Source organism: Sphaerodactylus townsendi, linkage group LG01 (genome assembly GCF_021028975.2).
Source record: "Sphaerodactylus townsendi isolate TG3544 linkage group LG01, MPM_Stown_v2.3, whole genome shotgun sequence".
Taxonomy (NCBI): Eukaryota; Metazoa; Chordata; class Lepidosauria; order Squamata; family Sphaerodactylidae; genus Sphaerodactylus; species Sphaerodactylus townsendi.
Genome location: NC_059425.1, coordinates 75672663 through 75692274, shown reverse-complemented (window position 1 = coordinate 75692274; position 19612 = coordinate 75672663). Strand labels below are relative to the sequence as shown.

Here is a 19612-nt window from a genome sequence, read left to right as displayed (position 1 = left end):
TTGCATGAAGCACTCTTCATGGAACTGTATCCAGTGACTCCATTCACTTTAATGGAAATATAGTTGTTGGATGCAACCCATTGTCTTCAGTTTACTTAAGCTGAAATTTTTGCCTGGCTGCATCATGCAGGTGATTTATTCCTGCAGTTGCCACTTTCAGATGTCTCAGAGTTGAGATGCAAGAATAACTGTTATCACTTGTGTTCCTGTAACCATTTTGTAATTCAGGTACACAGGGTAAATTTATGATTGTGGCTCACTTTTTATGTTTCATACAAATGATTTAAGGATTAAAACTTGAACCATGCTGAACCTTTAGAAGATATATTGAAATCCAGTGGAGTGAATCTGCTCTCAGAACGTTGTGCAAGTTAACCTAAGGAGCCTTATCGTTATAATCATATTAGCAATAAAACCTGTTGCACAAAAAAATAGAATGAATCAGTGCGCAACGACAGTATATCAAGAGTGAGAAAACAACATTGCACACCAAACACAAACACAATAGTATAACTTTGATCACATTTATGTATGCTTGTATAAATATCTATTACGTGAACTAACACCAGTCATTTGCTTATTGCATATCTAATTCTTAATAATTATCCTAATATAAATATCTATATCATGCATGTAAAGGATATGATACCACTCATATGTTTAGTTCACAGGAAAGGATCAGTCCTTATATTCAGTGCAATTATCCTGTATGAGCAGTCAAAAGTCCACCTTTACACTGTCCTGTGAATCAGCTTGCGACTTTCCAACAATAAACAATCAGTCTTTTGTCTTTTCAATTACCTTCTATTTAAATGCCAGCTCAACAATCAGTCTTTTGTCATTCAGTTGCCTTCCAATTGCCAGCTCACGCTTCATTCCACATAACGAGGTGAAACAAGTATTGGTCAATCTGAGAAATCAATCAAGTTTCACAGAATGCAACACGTGTTTAGCTGCGCTTTCGCTTATCTTCTTCAGTGTTGATGGGAAGATTAAGGACGTGACCAAGGCTCAAGAGGTCCTTTGTCAGTATGGGTTCTTGGTCAAGCTCGCCAAAAGCAACACGACGCCGTCTCAGCGAATGGAACATCTGGGGGCAATCATAGACACCAACATGAATGCTCTATTTGTTCCCCCAGAAAAGATTGCGAGAATTCAGAGCTCCATGAATCACAACGTTACAACCAAAAGAGCTTCCCTACTGCAACTCGCCAGCCTTCTGGGACTGATGGTGTCGGTCTTCGACATGGTTCACTGGGGAAGACTTCATGCACGGCCGCTCCAACTTTTCCTTCGTCCATATCAACCTCAGATTATGAAGCAGAGAGACTGCACATTGGTGCTACCTGCTCACCTGAAATGCAGCCTCAAGTGGTGGACTCACTGCCACAACCTAGCAATGGGGAAAGTGTATCTTCATCTAAATTGTGTGGAAATATTCACAGATGCCAGCCTACAGGACTGGGGGGCCACAGTGAAGGAACAATTCATCCAAGGCCAGTGGTCAGTGGAACAGGCAAATCTCCCCATCAACTTTTTAGAGACCAGAGCCATCTACTTGGCTCTGCAACACTTCAAACCATTAGTCAATGAGTCTCATGTTCTGATCCACACAATGTGTCGGCCAAAGCCTACTTGAACAACCAGGGAGGATCCCGGTCATCTCAACTCCACCAGGAGGTGATGAACATCCTGTCTTGGTCGGAACAACATCTCCGGTCGGTGACTTCAGGGCCACCTCAACATCATGGAGGATTGGCTGAGTTGACAGCTGATAGTGGAAGTAGGATGGCAACTCAATCCTTCCATCTTCGTTCTGCTCACCCAGAGGTTCGGCACACCGAAGTGGACCTGTTTGCCTCGGCTACCAATCATCAGGTGCCAGTGTTCATGTCGAGATTTCCTCATCCAACTGCCTTCGGAGTGGACGCCCTCACATCACCTTGGCCCAAGACCTTGCTTTATGCATTTCCTCCGACCCCAATTCTACCCAAGGTACTACGGAAGATTATGGTGGTGAAGGCCCATGTAATCTTGGTGGCGCCATTCTGGCTTCATCACCCTTGGCTATCATCCATTTTGGAGATGGCAGTGGAACCAGGATTCACTCTTCCAACTCCTCTAGACATGTCGTCACAGGGTCTGGTTCTTCATCCAAAGCCTCAATTGTTCAAACTAACCGCTTGGCTGTTGAACTGAGACTTTTGAGAAAAAAGGGGTATTCAGAATAAGTAACGTCCACGCTCCTAGCCTCTCATAGAAGTTCAACAAACAATATATATGATTGTTCCTGGAAGTCATTCATGAGATGGTGCAGGAAAAAAGTGGTGGATCCGGAATCTCCAACCATTCCCCAGATTCTCATGTTTTTACAGGATGGCTTTGAATTGGGGTTACGCAGTGCCATATTAAAACATCAAATCGCAGCCCTTACTACCATCTGGCGTCATAGTCAGGGGCTCCCGGTGTCCAGGCACCCGGATGTAGTTAGATTCCTAAAAGGTGTTAAACAGCTGCAACCCCCAGCTATCCATCGGTTCCCGATTTGGAGGTTGCACCTCATCTTATGAGCTCTTACCAAGTCGCCTTTCGAGCCTGTCCAGATCATACATCTTAAATGGCTTCGGATGAAGACCTTGTTTCTTCTAGCAATCACTTCAGCTAGACAAGTTTAGAGTTGAATGCACTCTTGGTCAATAGTGACCTATTCACATTCCACTAGGACAGAGTGGTTCTGAGACCTGATCCTACGTTCATCCCAAAGGTCAGGTCTACTTTCCATCTGAATCAGGACATCGTTGTGCCCAACTTCTGTCCTAATCCATCCCATCCAAAGGAAAGACTTTGGCGCAACCTGGATGTCAGGCGTTCACTGAAGGCCTTCATCATTCAGACTGAATCAATACGCAAGTCAAGTAGTCTCTTCATCAACATTCCACACTCAAACTTGGGTGGCGAAATGACGAAAGCAGCCATTAGTCATACCATCAAGGCCTGCAAAATTGAAGCATATAAAGCTTCCAGTCATCCTGTACCCACTGGGATCATGGCCCACTCCACACGCAGTACCACCACTAATGTGGCATTCAGAAGGCAAGTTTCCTTGTCCAATATCTGTTAGGCAGCCACCTGGTCTTTGGTATCTTAATTTGTCAGACATTATAAGATTCACTCCATGGCAGCTTCAGAAGCCACCTTCGGTAGAAGAGTGCTGGAACATATTATTGGAGACTGATCCTGACCCACCCGTTGAGGGACACTGCTCTGGGAGATCCCAGCAAGATGTCCTCCGCCTCCAGTAGAATGGTCCATTGGTTACCTACCATGAAGCGGCCTTCTACTGGAAGGATAGGAGGACATCTTGGGCTTCCTGGGATCACCATTAGTCTCCAATCATCCTCCACACTCTATTGCCTCTCATTTCATTAGGGGCCCTGTTAACAGTACCAAAATGTATTGTTCGTGTTTCTGGTTCTAGTTATTGTTATTGTGTTCTTGTCGCTTCCAAGTTTTCCTGGTCATTCTCCCATTGTTATGTATGTGGGAAGTGGTTTTTACTGCTTTGACAGTCGTCTACTGAGGAACAAGATGGGCGACCAAGCAGATCACAGGAAGTGACAAGATTTGAGTTCCTGCCTCCCTGAGATCCGGTTGGAAAACACCCAGCAAGATGTCCTGCTATCCTTCCAGTAGAAGGCCCCTTTGCGGTAGGTAACCAATGGACTGTTCTGGCCAATTGACTGTTCTTTCTCTTTCTGCATTTCCCAGCACTCATTCTCTTTCTGGCCCTCTTCCCACTCTTTCTTTCTCTCTTCCCCCCAGCCCAGTTCTTGGTAGCTGAACTTGGAGTGCTCTGGCTGAGCATGGTGAGGCCTCCCATGCCATAGCTTCACTCTCACAGCCTCAGCTATCGCCATTCTGGGTTTGGCAACACCTTCCCCTCCCTCCCCAAACAGCCTGAAGAGGGGTAGTCTGTTCAGTCTTGGCCACTGGCTTGCTGCTGATTTACTTTAGAGTTGGCTCAGGCAAGGAATAGGAGAGCTGTGTCAGGACTCCAAAGGTTTAAGAAGTTCTGTATTACTGGCTGAGTGAGAAGGAGTCTGGGAGTTGTAGTCCCGTCAAGTACTTTGTACATGAGAAATGGCACCCTCTGGACTACATCTCCCACAGTGTGTCACTTTATCTGGTTTATTGTCAAGAACATTCTGCTCAATTATATAATTAGATGGATTAGAGGTTCACAAATCTAGTTGTCTTTCTCAGACACCTTCTAATTAAAATAATGCTCTTCTAGCAAATGGCTTCATAAAACATTTATGGCAACAAATCATAAAGAAGAGCAGCATATAACTTATTAAAATGTAACACAATGAGAACACTAAAACTATACATATATTTGGCTGAAAGTAAGGATGATGTAACAGATGACCTTGAAATATGTATATGCTTAATGTCCACTGATTTTTAGATTTGCATTCTTTCTCAAGTGCTAACACTGCATTGCATAAATATGTGGTTTTGACTTTTTTGGGGAAAGGATTTATTTGGTGGTTCTGGGTTTTCCGAGCTGTGTGGCCGTGGTCTGGTGGATCTTGTTCCTAACGTCTCACCTGCATCTGTGGCTGGCATCTTCAGAGGTGTATCACACAGGGAAGTCTGTTACACACTGTATCCAGAGAGAAAGAAATGTTTGGGGTATATATTGTCCATGTCCCATGGTGGGGAACCAAGCAGTAAGTGTTTGGGTGGAACTTGTTATGCAAAGATGTGGTTGATAGTATTGTATTGCGGGTGGGGCTTATCACACAGCCCGTAAAACCTAACAGAACCAGTTGAATCCAGCTGTGAAAGCCTTCAACTTACTGATTGGTTCCCCACCCTGGGACATGGACAATATATACCCCACTAATTTGATAATACAGTATAATCAGCTGGGGGGTAGGTGAGCAGGCAGGGGAGAGGCTGAGGAAGTGGAATGAGCCCAAAGCCAGTCTGACTAAATTAATCCCATGGTTTCATTTGACTTTCAGGGCAGGAGCTGTGATGTGATTTGTCATATTAGGAGTTAATGTCAGATTCACTAGGTTCCTGATTTGGTGCCTGACAATCGGAATCCTATAATGTTCTCTAGCATGTATTCTCAGAGAAGAGCACCAGAGAAAGGGCAGATTTATACCTGAACTTTCCTTTCAGACTAGTTTGTTTTTTGCATGTTTGCCTGACTAAGACAGAATGCCCCTATAAATCACAGCAATGTGGGTACTTTAGTGCCTCTTTTTTAGCTGTGCTGTTCGATGGTATTAGGATACAAAGCTGTAATTCGCCTTTCTGATCTTCTTGTTTCCTTAGAGATTAAAGAATAATGTGCTGTGAACCCATTTGGTCCTGCCCTTCTGTTTTGCCTTACTTTACTTCAGACTTGCTTTTTTAAAATTTACCATTGGTAGAAGAAGAGTTGGTTTTTATTCCCCACTTTACTCTACCTTAAAGAGTCTCAAAGCAGCTTACAGTCACAATCCCTTCCTCTCCTCACAGCAGGCACCTTGTGAGGTAGATGAGGTTGAGAGAGTTCTGAGATAACTGTGACTGGCCCAAGGTCACCTAGCAAGCTTCATTTGAAGGAGTGGGAAATTAAACCCAGTTTTCCAGATTAGAGTCCGCCACTCTCAACCACTATACCATGCTGGCATTGTAACAAAGTTGGGAATTCATTCTCTGGAATAGGTTATTAAAAAGTGTATTTTAAATGTTTTATTTCCTGATCATGGCTATTTAAGCTGTGCAAGCTGGCCAACCACTCCTCCCCCCAATCTCTCTTCATCATCTCTGGGTAAATGGAGAAGAGAACAATGTGAGTCACTTTGGGCCCCATTGGGAAGAAACGAAGTGAATAATCTCTGGATATAAGATTAAACAGAGAAGTGTTGGTGTGGCACAGTATGTACCTGTATGATCAGCCTGCTTTACACAGATGTATAACCTATGGGTCACCTGGAGGTATTTTGCGTATAGCGGGGAAAGCCATCTGTTTGTATATGTGAATCAGTTCTGAATTAATTCAGTTTCTCCAATCCATAACTATTCTCTACTCATTTCAATTTTGAAAATTATTAGTACTAACTGAAGCTCAATAGATTTTTTTAAAGGTTGATTTATTTAACTGCTGCATAAGGCGTCTTAAAATTCCTGTTTCCTTCAGCACTGGACTTCAAACATTCGACACAATCAACATAGCTGAACTCTGCTCACAAAAATAAAAAACCAAAATTGTAACATCAACACATGCTGGACCAGGGGTAGGGAACCTTTAACACTCAAAGAGCCATTTGGACCCGTTTTCCACAGGAAAAGAAACACTTGGAGCCGCAAATAATTTTTGACATTTAAAATAAAGATAACACTGTATATATTGGGTTTTTTTACCTTTTACTCCGCTCATTCTGAGAAGCGCATGGATGCGTCCACCCTGCTGCCTGCAGGGCGGACAAGGATGGGGCCAGCAGCTCAGCCTCGCCGGCCGCCGGGAAAGCGCCCGCCCTGCTCCAATGGGGCGGGCGAGAGGGGAAGCCCACAGCATGGCCCAGCCGGCCGCGGGCAGTTGGTGCGCCCGCCCTGCTGCCTGCAGGGCGGGGAAGGATGAAGCTGGCGGCTCGGCCTTGCCGGCCGCCGGGAAAGCACCTGCCCCGCTCCAACGGGGTGGGCGAGAGGGGAAGCCCGCGGTGCACCCCAGGCGGCCACGGGCAATTGGTGCACCCGCCCTGCTGCCTGCACGGCAGCCAAGGGTGGGGCTGGCGGCTTGGCTCGTGGAGCCGCAGTGCAAGGGCAGAAGAGCCGCATGTGGCTCTCGAGCCGCAGGTTCCCTACCCCTGTGCTGGACCATCTTTGTTTTAGAATGCTTGTTTGGGTCCTGGTGCCTATACGTAACTTTAATTTTTTAATATTTTACAGCGTCAGCTTGCAAGCCTCCTGTTTCACCTTGGATGTACCAGTTCAGCTCTTCAGCTCTTTGAGAAGCTTGAAATGTGGGAGGATGTAGTTATCTGTTATGAAAGAGCAGGACAGCATGGAAAGGTAGAATATTTTTGTTGTATCTGTACATCATATATCTTAGTGACTTGAGTAGTCATACATTGTGCATGTTTGTGTTTGTTTTGCCATCAAGTCACAGTTGAGAGCCAATGTGGTGTAGTGGTTAAGAGCAGGTGGACTCTAATCTGGAGAATTTGGTTTGATTCCCCGCTCCTCCACATGAGCTGTGGAGTCTTATCTGGTGAACCAGATTTGCTTCTGCACTCCTATATTCCTGCTGGGTGGCCTTGGGCTAGTCACAGTTCTTCAGAACTCTCTCAGCCCCACCTACCCCACAAGAGAGAGGGAGTGGAAGGGAAGGGAAGTCCCCACAAGGGAGTGCGGAGAGGAAGGGAAAGGAGTCTGTAAGCCCCTTCAAGTCTCCTTACGAGAGAGAAAGAGGGGGTATAAATCCAAACTCTTCTTCCTCTGGCAACCCCATACAGTTTTCAAGAGACTTTCAGAGGCGGTTTGCCATTGCCTGTCTCCAGGTCATGACCTTGGTATTCCTTGGAAGTCTGTCATTGAAATACTAGCCAAGCTCAGGGCTGAGAGTGTGTGACTGTTTCAAGGTCACCCAGTAAGCTTCCATGGCATGATAAGACCTGAGTTTCCCAGGTCTTAGTTCGACACCTTAGCCACCACACCACGATGGCTCACTGTGCATGTTTACAGAGGGTAATATATCAAAGGCCTGTTGGCAGCTGCCATGTAACTGTTTTAATTTCAATGGAACATACATTAGGAGGATCATAATAACAAAGTTTGCAGAACCTTTTTCCATCCAGATCTCAACACCATTCAGAAAGGTCTTTATTACTGCCACGGAGAAATATTACCGATTTATGCAAACTGTCTTTTCTGAAATCTTAAATTGAAAAGGATCAGAAAGCATGATGGTGCAAGTTCCAGACAAAACAGCCGAGGAGAACAAAAGGCTCTTCGCTCCAAACAGCTAAGCAAAGGTGCTGAGCAACGTAGTATCCCAAAACTGTAAAAAGTCCAAGGCAAAACTTCCCACAGATCATTTCCATTGGGCTCTGTGAAGAATGTGCTTTTCTTTGGAGGTCTGGACTTCATCTTGAGTTTTAAAAAGATTTTCTTTCTTTTGGCAGAGTACAGGCAGGTCGTGGGGGAATCAATTGCTCACCAGCCTCACTCACCAAAGCTTCAGAAATGAACATGGTAGTGAGGTGGTCTAGTCATACAGACCCCTCCAGATAGAAGGGTGACACTGATCAGGGAACAGAGTTTATTGAATGTAAACATTTGCACTGTGGTTTATTTGTTTATGCATCTGCTTCATGTGTACTGAACCTTGCTCTCTCCCCAGTGGACACCCAAAGCACTTGCGGCATTTTCCTGTTACATTTTATCATCAGGACAACACTTTGAAGTAGATTAGAAAAAAAGAGAGAGAGAGAGAGAAGTTCCAGTTCACCCAGTAAGCTTCCTAAGCAGAGTGGGGATTCAAACCTGGGCATCCCAGATCCTAGTAGCGCAGACTCTGATCATTGTAGTGTATTGGTTCTCAGTTGACCTGCAGGACGCCTGTTTGCTTATCCTAACCCATCATTTATTTATTTCATACATTTTTACCCTGTTCTCCTCCAGGGAGCTCAAGTCAGTGAACACTGATCTCGCCATCCCTCTGCCTTTCATCCTGTCAACAACTCTGTGATGTAAGTTAGGCCCAAGGTCACCAACAAGCTTCACGGCAGTATGGAGATTTGAACCTGGCATCCTAGCCTAACTACTACATCACACAGCCTGACCTTACTCATTAACTGGAAGCATAAAACACACACACAACAAAGATTTTAGAAAGGAGTGTAGAGAAAATGGTTTTGGCAAATAAAGCAGGGAAGAGAGGAGAAAGGGAGAGACTGTTCACTCAGTTTTGATGTAATGTTTAGAAGAAACCAGTTGATGGGATAGCTCAAGTAGTTGTTTCAAGGTTAAATTATTAGTGTTTAAGACATTGCATCACTTTTTTTCACACCCAATTCCAACGTGTTCTGCACACTAAATTCAGTTTTGGGAATATGACTTGACTTTTAGCACTAGAAGACAACTGTTCATAAAGTTTAGAGCAGCACTTTACATTCAACACTTGCATGTTTGTATAATGCTTGAATCCTAGGTTGCATCCAAAAAACAAAATGATAATCTAAAAAGGCTATGTATAAATTCACGAGAACATCAGCCTTTCACCAAAATTCAATTATTCTGCTGCCTCACAAATACAGATGAAGTAGATTTTTCTGAGCACTCCCTGCTCGCCACCATTGCAGGGTAGGCCACCTTGGCCTCTTAGTAGCTTGACTATCCTTGTGAAACAAACAGGACCCAACTCCAGCTTTAGTTCATAAGCTCTTTACTTGCATCAGGTAGTTAACACCACTCCTGAAACCTTGAGCTCCCACACCACACCAACCTCATCTTTCTTCCCCTGCCTCCCTTTTATCCCTCTCAAGAGCTTCTATCCCTCCTGGGAGCTCCCTGCTCCAGCCTCCTAGAGCCTGGCAAGCTGTCTGTCTTGCCCTGCCTGCCTGAAACTGGCTCTTCAGCCTTCCTGGCTCTATTCCTTGATTGCAACCTGGCTGGGGCTGTGCCAGCCTCACCCCATTCTCGAAGGTGGCTGTGGGTTGTTGATTGCAGTTTGACTAGGGCTGTGCTGTCTCCATCCTGTTCTCTGGAACTGCTGAGGCTTGTTATTGTTGCTCAGGCTCTCCTGTCATTTATTTGCTGTTCCTTTTTGCTGCTAACTTCCTGGAGGTCCCTGCCTTTTGTGGTAAGTCCAGGTTTGGGGCTTTCAGTTGTGGGGTGCTCCATTGTTCCGGGGGGGGGGGGGCTTTGTGACAAAGAGGGGGGTAGAACAGGCTGACAGATGCTGGGAGGCCACCCCGTCCCTGGTCAGTTTGCATGTAATTTCCCCACATCTCTGCTGAATAATACCATTAACTACCACATTTTTGATATATGTATATGTAGTATGCAGCCACAAGGCCAGCAGAAAGAGAACAAAGATGAATTCAAATTGTTCATGTATGCAGCAATCCATGATAAAAGAAACCTCAACTTGCAACATTACTACAGTCTCCATAATCTAATACTGCTCCCTGTATTAACATGGATCTACACTTTCTATATGCTAACATACAGAATTTATCTACCTGCAAAGATATACAAGGAACCCAGTCTTCCAATAAAATTCTTGAAGGAACTAATCAGAGTCACCTGCGATTGAATTACTATAGCAAATTAACAATGGTTGAATTAGAGACTTCCTTTCCTCTTTGTGGAGCTCACAATGCAGTAGGATGTGTGGCATAGAATCTACTTCCCCTGAACTGCAAACACATACCCTCCTGCCGTGGGATTTTTTGAAATCTTCCCGCTAAAGTGGTAGATGGAAAAGTGTTGAAAGGGAAAATCAAGAGAGTCGAAAATGTCCAAGATGCTTGGAGGTTATTTAAAAACAGTCTTAAAAGCTCAGCTGGAATGTGTTCCGCAGGTTAGGAAAGGCAGCGCCCAGTCCAAAAGAAAGCCACCATGGTTAACAAGGGAGGTTGAGGACATTATTAGGAAAAAAAAGGATGTCTTTTAGAAAATGGAAGTCCAACTTAACTGATGAAGAATACCAGAGAGAACACAAATGGTGGCAAAAGAGAAGCAAGTTAGCTGTAAGGGAGGCAAAAAAGGATTATGAGGAACCGCGATTGGCTACTTAACAACATCAAGACTAGCAACAAACAAGTTCTTCGCTTACATCAAAAGCAAGGAAAGCCAGCTATATAGGGAAGCGGTAGGCCCAAGTTAGATGATGAAGGAACAAAAGGTGTGCTAAAGCAGATGACAGAGAGATTATTGCAGAGAAGCTGAATGAATTCTTTGCATCTGTCTTCACCCAAGAGGAGGTGAGGAAAATTCCAGCACCTGAACCAAGCTTCTTAGGAGGTGAATCCAAGGAACTAGCGAAGATAGTGGTAGGCAAGGAAGAAGTTCTGGCAGCCATTGATAAACTAAATGATACCAAATCCCCTGGCCCAGATTGCATTCATCCAAGAGTTCTTAAAGAGCTCAAGCATGAAATTGCTTGATGTTCTCACATTAATATGCAACTTATCCCCTGAAATCAGGCTCCATCCCTGAGAGACTGGAAAATGGCCCATGTCACACCAATCTTTAAGAAAGGGTCTGGGAGGGACTCCAGGAAATTACAAGAGCCAGTCAGTTTTGACATCTGTTCCTGGTAAATTAGTAGAATCTATCATTAAAGATAAAAATTATTAAACGATGTACGAAAGAAGCAAGACCTGCTGAGGAAGGGAAGTCCAGCATGGCTTTTGTAGAGAGCGGCAAAGTCCTGTCTTGACAAACTTACTAGAGTTCCCTTTGAGGGTGTAAACAGATATGTGGATAAGGGGGAACCAGTGGACATTGTCTACTTGGATTTCCTTCCAAAAGGCTTTTGACAAAGTTCCCTCACCAGAGACGATTGAGAAAACTCAGCAATGAAGGAAAATAAGAGGGGAAGTCCTCCTATGGATTAAAAAAGCTGGCTTTTCGCTGAGGAACAGGAAACAAAGGGTGGGTATAAATGGGAAGTTCTCACAATGGAGAGATGTAAGGAGTGGTGTCCCCAAGGATCCTAGATTGGGACCAGTGCTGCTTTAACTTATTCCCCCGGAAGTAGAGGGTGGGTGAAAGTGTGGTGGCTTTTCAAGTTTGCAGGATGATAAACAAATTATATGTAGGGTGGGTGAGAACCGCGAAGTTGATCATGCTTGAAAGAGCTCCAAGTGGACCTTTGATAAATTAGCCTTAGTGGGCCCAGAAATGGTAAATGCAGTTCAATGTAGCAAAATGTAAGAGTGATGATGCACATAGGGGCAAAAAAATCCAAACTTCGGCACATACACGCCAGAGGGGTCAGTGCTAATAGTCACAGACCAGGAAAGCGGGATTTAGGGCGCCTTAGATTGATAGTTCCATGGGAATGTCAACCTCAATGCATGGCAGCTGTGAAAAAGGCAAACTCTATGCTGGGGATAATTAGGAAAAGAGTTGATAAATAAAACTGCAAGGATTGTCATGCCCTTATATAAAGCCCGTGGTGCTGAACGCACTTGGAGTACTGTGCAGTTCAGTTCTGGTGGCACGCATCTCAAAAAGGATATTGAAGAGATAGAAAAAGTGCAGAGAAGGGCAACGAGGATGATTGAAGGATTGGAGCACCTTCCTTATGAGGAGAGGCTGCAGCATTTGGAACTCTTTAGTTTGGAGAGGAGACGTCTGAGGGGGGATATGATTGAAGTCTATAAAATTATGCATGGGGTAGAAAATGTTGACAGAGAGAAATTTTTCTCTCTTTCTCCTGTCTGCATACTAGAACCAGGGCATTCATTGGAAAATGCTGGGGAAGAATTAGGACTAATAAAAGGAAACACTTCTTCACGCAACGTGTGATTGGTGTTTGGAATATGCTGCCACAGGAGGTGATGATGGCCACTAACCTGGATAGCTTTAAAAGGGGCTTGGACAGATTTATGAAGTCAGTCTATGGCTACCAATCTTGATCCTCTTTGATCTCAGATTGCAAATGCCTTAGCAGACCAGGTGTTCAGGAGCAGCAGCAGCAGAAGGCCCTTGCTTTCACATCCTGCATGTGAGCTCCCAAAGGCACCTGGTGGGCCACCGTGAGTAGCAGAGTGCTGGACTAGATGGACTCTGGTCTGATCCAGCAGGCTAGTTCTTATGTTCTTATGTTCTTATGTTAAAACAGGCCCTAGAAAAGGCTGAGCAGCATTTTGTGGATGTGATGTTAGATAAATAGGGGGCCGCCAAAATTCCCAACCTGGTTTATGTAACAAGGGGTAATATGTTTGCATTTCAATATCGTTAAGCCACTGATAAACCAAGACTGTTGCTCCAATTCCAGTAGTTGCATAGGATCCAATCAACACTGTTTAAGTTTGAGTATTATTTTTGCTGACAAGTTGGATATGGTGAAACTGCCAGCAACAAAGGCAGTAGACCCAGAGGCTGAAGAAAGATTTTAAGCCAAAATTTAATAGCCTCCAAAAGGTTGTCTGTACTTTGACCATCCCTGCCTCTTGCCTTAATGCTGCGTTAGTTGTACATTTAGGTGTATTGAACAGGGCTCTAAGGAATGAAATCCCTGAAATCAGGCTCCATCCCTGAAGACTGGAAGATGGCCCATGTCACACCAATCTTTAAGAAAGGATCTAGGGGGGACCCGGGAAATTACAGGCCAGTCAGTTTGACATCTGTTCCTGGTAAATTAGTAGAATCTATCATTAAAGATAAAATTATAAAACATGTAGAAAAGCAAGACCTGCTGAGAAAGAGTCAGCATGGCTTTTGCAGAGGCAAATCCTGTCTTACAAACTTACTAGAGTTCTTTGAGGGTGTAAACAGGCATGTGGATAAGGGGGAACCAGTGGACATTGTCTACTTGGATTTCCAAAAGGCTTCCTCACCAGAAACTATTGAGAAAACTCAGCAATGAAGGAATAAGAGGGGAAGTCCTCCTATGGATTAAAAACTGGTTGAGGAACAGGAAACAAAGAGTGGGTGTAAATGGGGAAATTCTCACAATGGAGAGATGTAAGGAATGGTGTCCCCCCCAAGGATCCGTTTTGGGACCAGTGCTCTTTAACCTATTCATAAATGACCTGGAAGTAGGGGTGGGTAGCGTGGTTGTGGCCAAGTTCTGCATTGATGATAACAAATTATGTAGGGTGGTGAGAACCGCAAAGGATTGGCGTAAAAGAGTCTCCAAGTGGACCTTGATAAAATTAGGGTGAGTGGGCCCAGAAATGGCAAATGAAGTTCAATGTAGCAAAATGTAAAGTGATGCACATAGGGGCAAAAAAATCCAAACTTCACATACATCGCTTAGCAGAGGATCAGTGCCATATCAGTCTACCAAGACCAGGAAAGGGATTTGGGCGTCTTAGTTGATAGTTCCATGGGAATGTCAACTCAATGCATGGCAGCTGTGAAAAAGGCAAACTCTATGCTGGGGATAATTAGGAAAGGAATTGAGAATAAAACTGCAATAAAACTGCAAAGATTGTCATGCCCTTATATAAAGCAGTGGTGCGACCGCACTTGGAGTACTGTGTTCAGTTCTGGTCGCCACATCTCAAAAAGGGTATCGAAGAGATAGAAAAAATGCAGAAAAGGGCAACGAGGATGAGTGAGGGACTTGAGCACCTTCCTTATGAGGAGAGGCTGCAGCGTTTGGGACTCTTTAGTTTGGAGAGGAGACGTCTGAGGGGGGATATGATCGAAGTCTATAATATTATGCCTGGGGTAGAAAATGTTGACAGAGAGAAATTTTTCTCTCTTTCTCACAATACTAGAACCAGGGGCATTCATTGAAAAAAATGCTGGGGAAGAATTAGGATCTAATAAAAGGAAACTCTTCTTCACGCAACGTGTGATTGGTGTTTGGAATATGCTGCCACAGGAGGTGGTGATGGCCACTAACCTGGATAGCTTTAAAAGGGGCTTGGACAGATTTATGGAGGAGAAGTCAATCTATGGCTACCAATCTTGATCCTCTTTGATCTCAGATTGCAAATGCCTTAACAGTCCAGGTGCTCGGGAGCAACAGCCGCAGAAGGCCATTGCTTTCACATTCTGCATGTGAGCTCCCAAAGGCACCTGGTGGGCCACTGCGAGTAGCAGAGAGCTGGACTAGATGGACTCTGGTCTGATCCAGCTGGCTTGTTCTTATGTTCTTATGAATAAAGATAAGACTCTCTCTAATAAAGTAAAATCCAATATTATTGCCAATGGCGCTCCATACGTAAGTTGAGCCAATGATTTAGCTTCGAATAATCTGATTGTAGTTCGGATAAATCAGTGGTGGCGAACCTGTGGCACTCCAGATGTTCATGGACTACAATTCCCATCAGCCCCGTCAGCATGGCCAATTAGGAAAGGAATTGAGAATAAAACTGCAATAAAACTGCAAAGATTGTCATGCCCTTATATAAAGCAATTTAGATTCAGCAACCTTGATAGCTGCTGCCCACTGCAATCCTTAAAGCAGAACTCACTTCTTGGTTTCATGAAAAGCATATGCTGTAGATTCAGATTCTATTTTAGAATTGTTTGCACATAAATAACAGATTTGTGCTCTCTTTCGGTCATACAGCCTGTTGCAGTGACATCAGTGTTCTTTGCTCATGAGTCTTGGTCCAAAAATATATTCTTCAGACATCAAAGAACTGTTTCTTAGTGAGAATCCCTCTTGTTCTTCCAATGCATTAGCTGTAGTCTGCTTGGAAACCAGACAGGATATTCTATGGAAATCATCCAGTGTCTACAATTTATTAATTGCCATCTGCCTTCACATATTTGCTTCTTCAACAGCTGGATATATAGACAGACTATATTCCAGTTATTGCAGACATTGGTTGGTTGTAAGATTGCTTGCCATTACAGTCCTATCCATGGCCACCTAACATACTGCATCCTGTGTTTTCAGTTCCCTATGTTTAGGATTTGGGTCTTTTCTCAATTAATGTTACATTATCTTGAATTTATTTATATTTCTTATCTACCTCTTCAGCAAGCTGCTTGAGGTAGTTTCCACCTATTTTTAAACAAAAATCAGTGAGAAGTTAAAAAGACTGTAAAAGTATTCAAACAATAGCATTGCAAAACAGTAATAAAAAGCTCTTTAAACCAGTACAAGATATAGTATAATAGTAACAGCAATTTACTGAGGCAAAAGTATAAAATAACATAATCAGCAAAAGAGGGCCAGTCAAATCAAGCATCTATAGATTAAGTGAAATGGTCAGGAAAAGGAACTCAGCCAAAGACTCAAGGAAATAAAATTGCCTCTATCTGACACCTGAAAGGCAGAACGTTAGGCACTAGGCCAACTTTTAAGTGGCAAGCATTTTACAGAGGGGATTCAACCATTGGGAAACCAGACCTCTGACTGCTACCCACCTGGCCTCCGTAGGAGGGGGCACAATTTGTGCAAAGTCTGCCCTTAAATTGAGGACCCTTGGATGGTAATCTACATTTGCAGTATAGTCTGTCTTTTGATGGGGGAAAATGCGGTTTGAAAAATATACAAGGCATAGTATCTGGATAAAAATATTTTGTACACACATTGAAAATGCATTAACCAAGTCTGTGATAAGACCTTTGTTTACTGAATTCAGACTATTAAGTAGGAGCACTTCACCTGTAAGTTGAAGGGCAATTTAATTTGTGCTTTGTCAACAGTTTATTGGGGTAATGAATAAACAGTTAATTAAAACATTTAAATTATCTATTACTGTGTTCCAGAGCAGCAGTGGACAAGGCATCTGGGCCAGGAAGAACAGAGTGACTCTGGTGTTCATTTTGGAGGGCTTTTCTCAAAGCCACATCTTTTAAAACAGTGTATTTTTAACAGGGGTTTGCAGGGGTTATCTCTTTTTCTCCTTAAGGCTACTAGGAGCTGAGACTGCTGGAGGTGGGGCTTAACAGGGGTTAACAGAGGTTACTCTTTGTCCTGGGCTGCTAAAGGTGGGGCTCCTGAAGGTGAGTCATTCAGTCTTTAGTTCAGTCTCTGGAACCAGCGGCGCGCGCCTAGTGGCGCGCGCAATTTCTTTCTCTTTCTTTTTTTAAAATAAATAAATTAATTCAATGAATAAGGACATTTCTTGAGGGATAGTAAGGTACAGATAGCTCCAAGGGGGCACTGACTCAAAAAAGTTTAATATCTAAATATTCCTAAACAAAAGCAGATATGAAGGCAGGAAGCCAGCAGGGGATGGGGGCTTCTGCCAAGTGTTTTTTGCACTGGAGTGTCACATGTATGACTCATCTCGCCACTAGGCCATTGTGAAGTGGAGTGGGTGTGCCCTCCGCTGCAATGAGCTCCTGGCACCTCCAAGCGAACGTGGTCCGGTTTCCTCTTGAAGCCAAGGTGGCAGACCTGGAGAAGCTGAGAGAGGCAGAGAGGGCAACAAACAAGGCTTTCAGGGACCTAGCAGCTGGGTCCCACTCCCAAGGTGACATCTCTTCAGATGTCATAGAGAATGAGAGTCCTGGGGTGACAGGAGGGTGCCAGCTCTGAGGTGAAGATGCTCCCTTAGATGGGGATCCCCTTCCTTTAACTGGTGATCATCAAGCTATCCTCTCGCGACTGGAGGATGCACCCCTCCAGCAGGGAGGTGGGGGAGCTCCTTTGTAGTGGGTGATTCGATCATCAGGAATATAGAGAGTTGGGTTTTGTGACAGGCGTGATGACCGCGATGGTGACTTGCCTCGCCTACAGTGCAGAAGGTTGGCGGATGCTGTCACGCCATCGCCTAGATAGGCTGTTAGACAGTGCTGGGGTGGAGTCAGTCAGCAGTTGGCTGGTCCACATTGGTACCAATGACATTGAGAAATGCTTAGCCGGGAGGTTCTGGAAGCTAAATTCTAGGCTGCTAGGAAAAGGTTAAAAATCCAGGACCCCTTCAAGGTGGCATTCTCTGAAATGCTACCCCGCTCCATCGCCTAAGAGGGCTGAAGCTAGGGCAAGTGCCCCGGAGATACAGGGTCTCAACAAGCGTGGATGAGAAGGTGGGTGCAAGGCAGAGGGTTTCAGCTTTGTCAGGAACTGGGGAACCTTTTTTGGGATAAGGCAGGCCTTGTATAAAAGGGACGGGCTTCATCTTAACCAAAGAGGGAACCAGGCTGCTGGCGCTCAACATTAAAAAAAAAGGTGGCAGAACAGCTTTTAAACTGATTCCTGGGGAAAGCCGACAGGAGCTGAGGTGACTTCGGTTCCGGAATGGGCTGGTGAGTCCATGGGGATGCAGACAGAGAAGCGAGGTTTTTTTTAAATCAACCACATACAAGTGAGAGAAACATAGCAATGTGATAAGTGATAGTGTCTACAAAAGTTGCAATAGAGGGCAAAAACACATAAATCCCAGGTTAGGGACAGAGACAAGAGTATACAAAGTGTCTCTATGCTAATAGTAGAAGCATTCGGACCTAAAATGGGGAGCTGGAGTTACAGAGTTTTGGAAGCGAGGACATTGTGGATATAGTGGGCATCACAGAGACATGGTGGAATGAGGAGAACCAGTGGGATGCTGTTATCCCCAGGTTACAGGCTCTACAGGGAAGGATAGGACAGGGCGTATTGGGGGTGGGGTGGCCCTCTCCATCAAAGAGAGCATAGATGTCACATAAAAAATAGACAATGCAGGGGGGAGCTGATTCCTCTACAGAAGCACTGTGGAGGATATCAATACCAGGGTGAAGCATAGTTTAACATTAGGAATATATTATCGTCCCCCTGACCAAAGCCAATAAGAGGATTCTGAGATGGAAAAAGAAAAATTAGAGAGGCCAACAAAAGCAAACAAAATGTCGGTGGTAATGGGCGATTTCTTAACTATCCCCATATAAACTGGAAAATGCATGTTCAGGTCATAGTAAGGAGAGAACATTCTGGATTATGCTAAATGACTGTGGCTTAGAGCAGATGGTTGTAAGAACCAACCAGGGGAGATGTGATCCTAGATCTAATTCTATGTCAGGACCCGGACCTGAGTGCGGGAAGTCAGTGTTGTTGAGCCGATAGGGAACAGCCACCACAATGCTGTCAGATCACCAGGTATCTCTGCATGCGAACAAGCTGACAACTACTAATGTAGTTACATTACGCCTTCAGAAAGGGAAATTTCTCAAAGATGAGGGGATAGTGCGCGCAGGAGAGCTGAAAGGGAAAATCAAAGAGAGTCAAAAATGTCCAAGCATGCTTGGAGGTTATTTAAAAACACAGTCTTAAAAGCTCAACTGGAATGTGGCATTCCACAGGTTAGGAAAACTGGCAGCTTCCAGTCCAAAAGAAAGCCACCATGGTTTAACAAAGGGAGGTTGAGGAAATTATTAGGGGAAAAAAGATGTCTTTTAGAAAATGGAAGTCCAACTTAACTGATAAAGAATACCAGAGAGAACACAAATGGTGGCAAAAGAGAAGCAAGTTAGCTGTAAAGGGAGGCAAAAAAAAAGGATTATGAGGAAGGCATGGCTGTGAACATCAAAAACCAGCTTAACAAACAGTTCTTCAAGTACATCAAAAGCAGGAAGCCAGCAAGGGAAGCGGTAGGCCCATTAGATGATCAAAGTGAACAAAGGGTGTGCTAAAAGATGACAGGAGATTGCAGAGAAAAGCTGAATGAATTCTTTGCATCTGTGCTTCACCCAAGAGGAGGTGAGGAAAATTCCTGCACCTGAACCAAGCTTCTTAGGAGGCCCGAATCTGAGGGAACTAACGAAGATAGTGGTAGACAAGGAAGAAGTTCTGGCAGCCATTGATAAACTAGAAATGCTACCAAATCCCCTGGCCCAGATTGCATTCACCCAAAAAAAAAGGTTCTTTAAAGAGCTCAAGCATGAAATTGCTGATGTTCTCACTTTTAATATGCAACTTATCCTTCAAATCAGGCTCCATCCCTGAAGACTGGAAGATGGCCAATGTCACACCAATCTTTTAGAAAGG

At 44.2% G+C, this 19612-nt stretch overlaps 1 protein-coding gene across 1 annotated transcript in view; it reads left to right on the top strand.

Annotated features, from left to right (window-relative positions):
• TTC27 (tetratricopeptide repeat domain 27) overlaps window positions 1-19612 on the top strand; it is a 109702-nt gene that overhangs the window by 55462 nt on the left and 34628 nt on the right. Inside the window, exon 12 of the mRNA XM_048484148.1 lies at window positions 6949-7071. Within this exon, the coding sequence (XP_048340105.1) occupies window positions 6949-7071 (123 nt within the window). The remainder of the gene's footprint in view (window positions 1-6948; window positions 7072-19612) is intronic.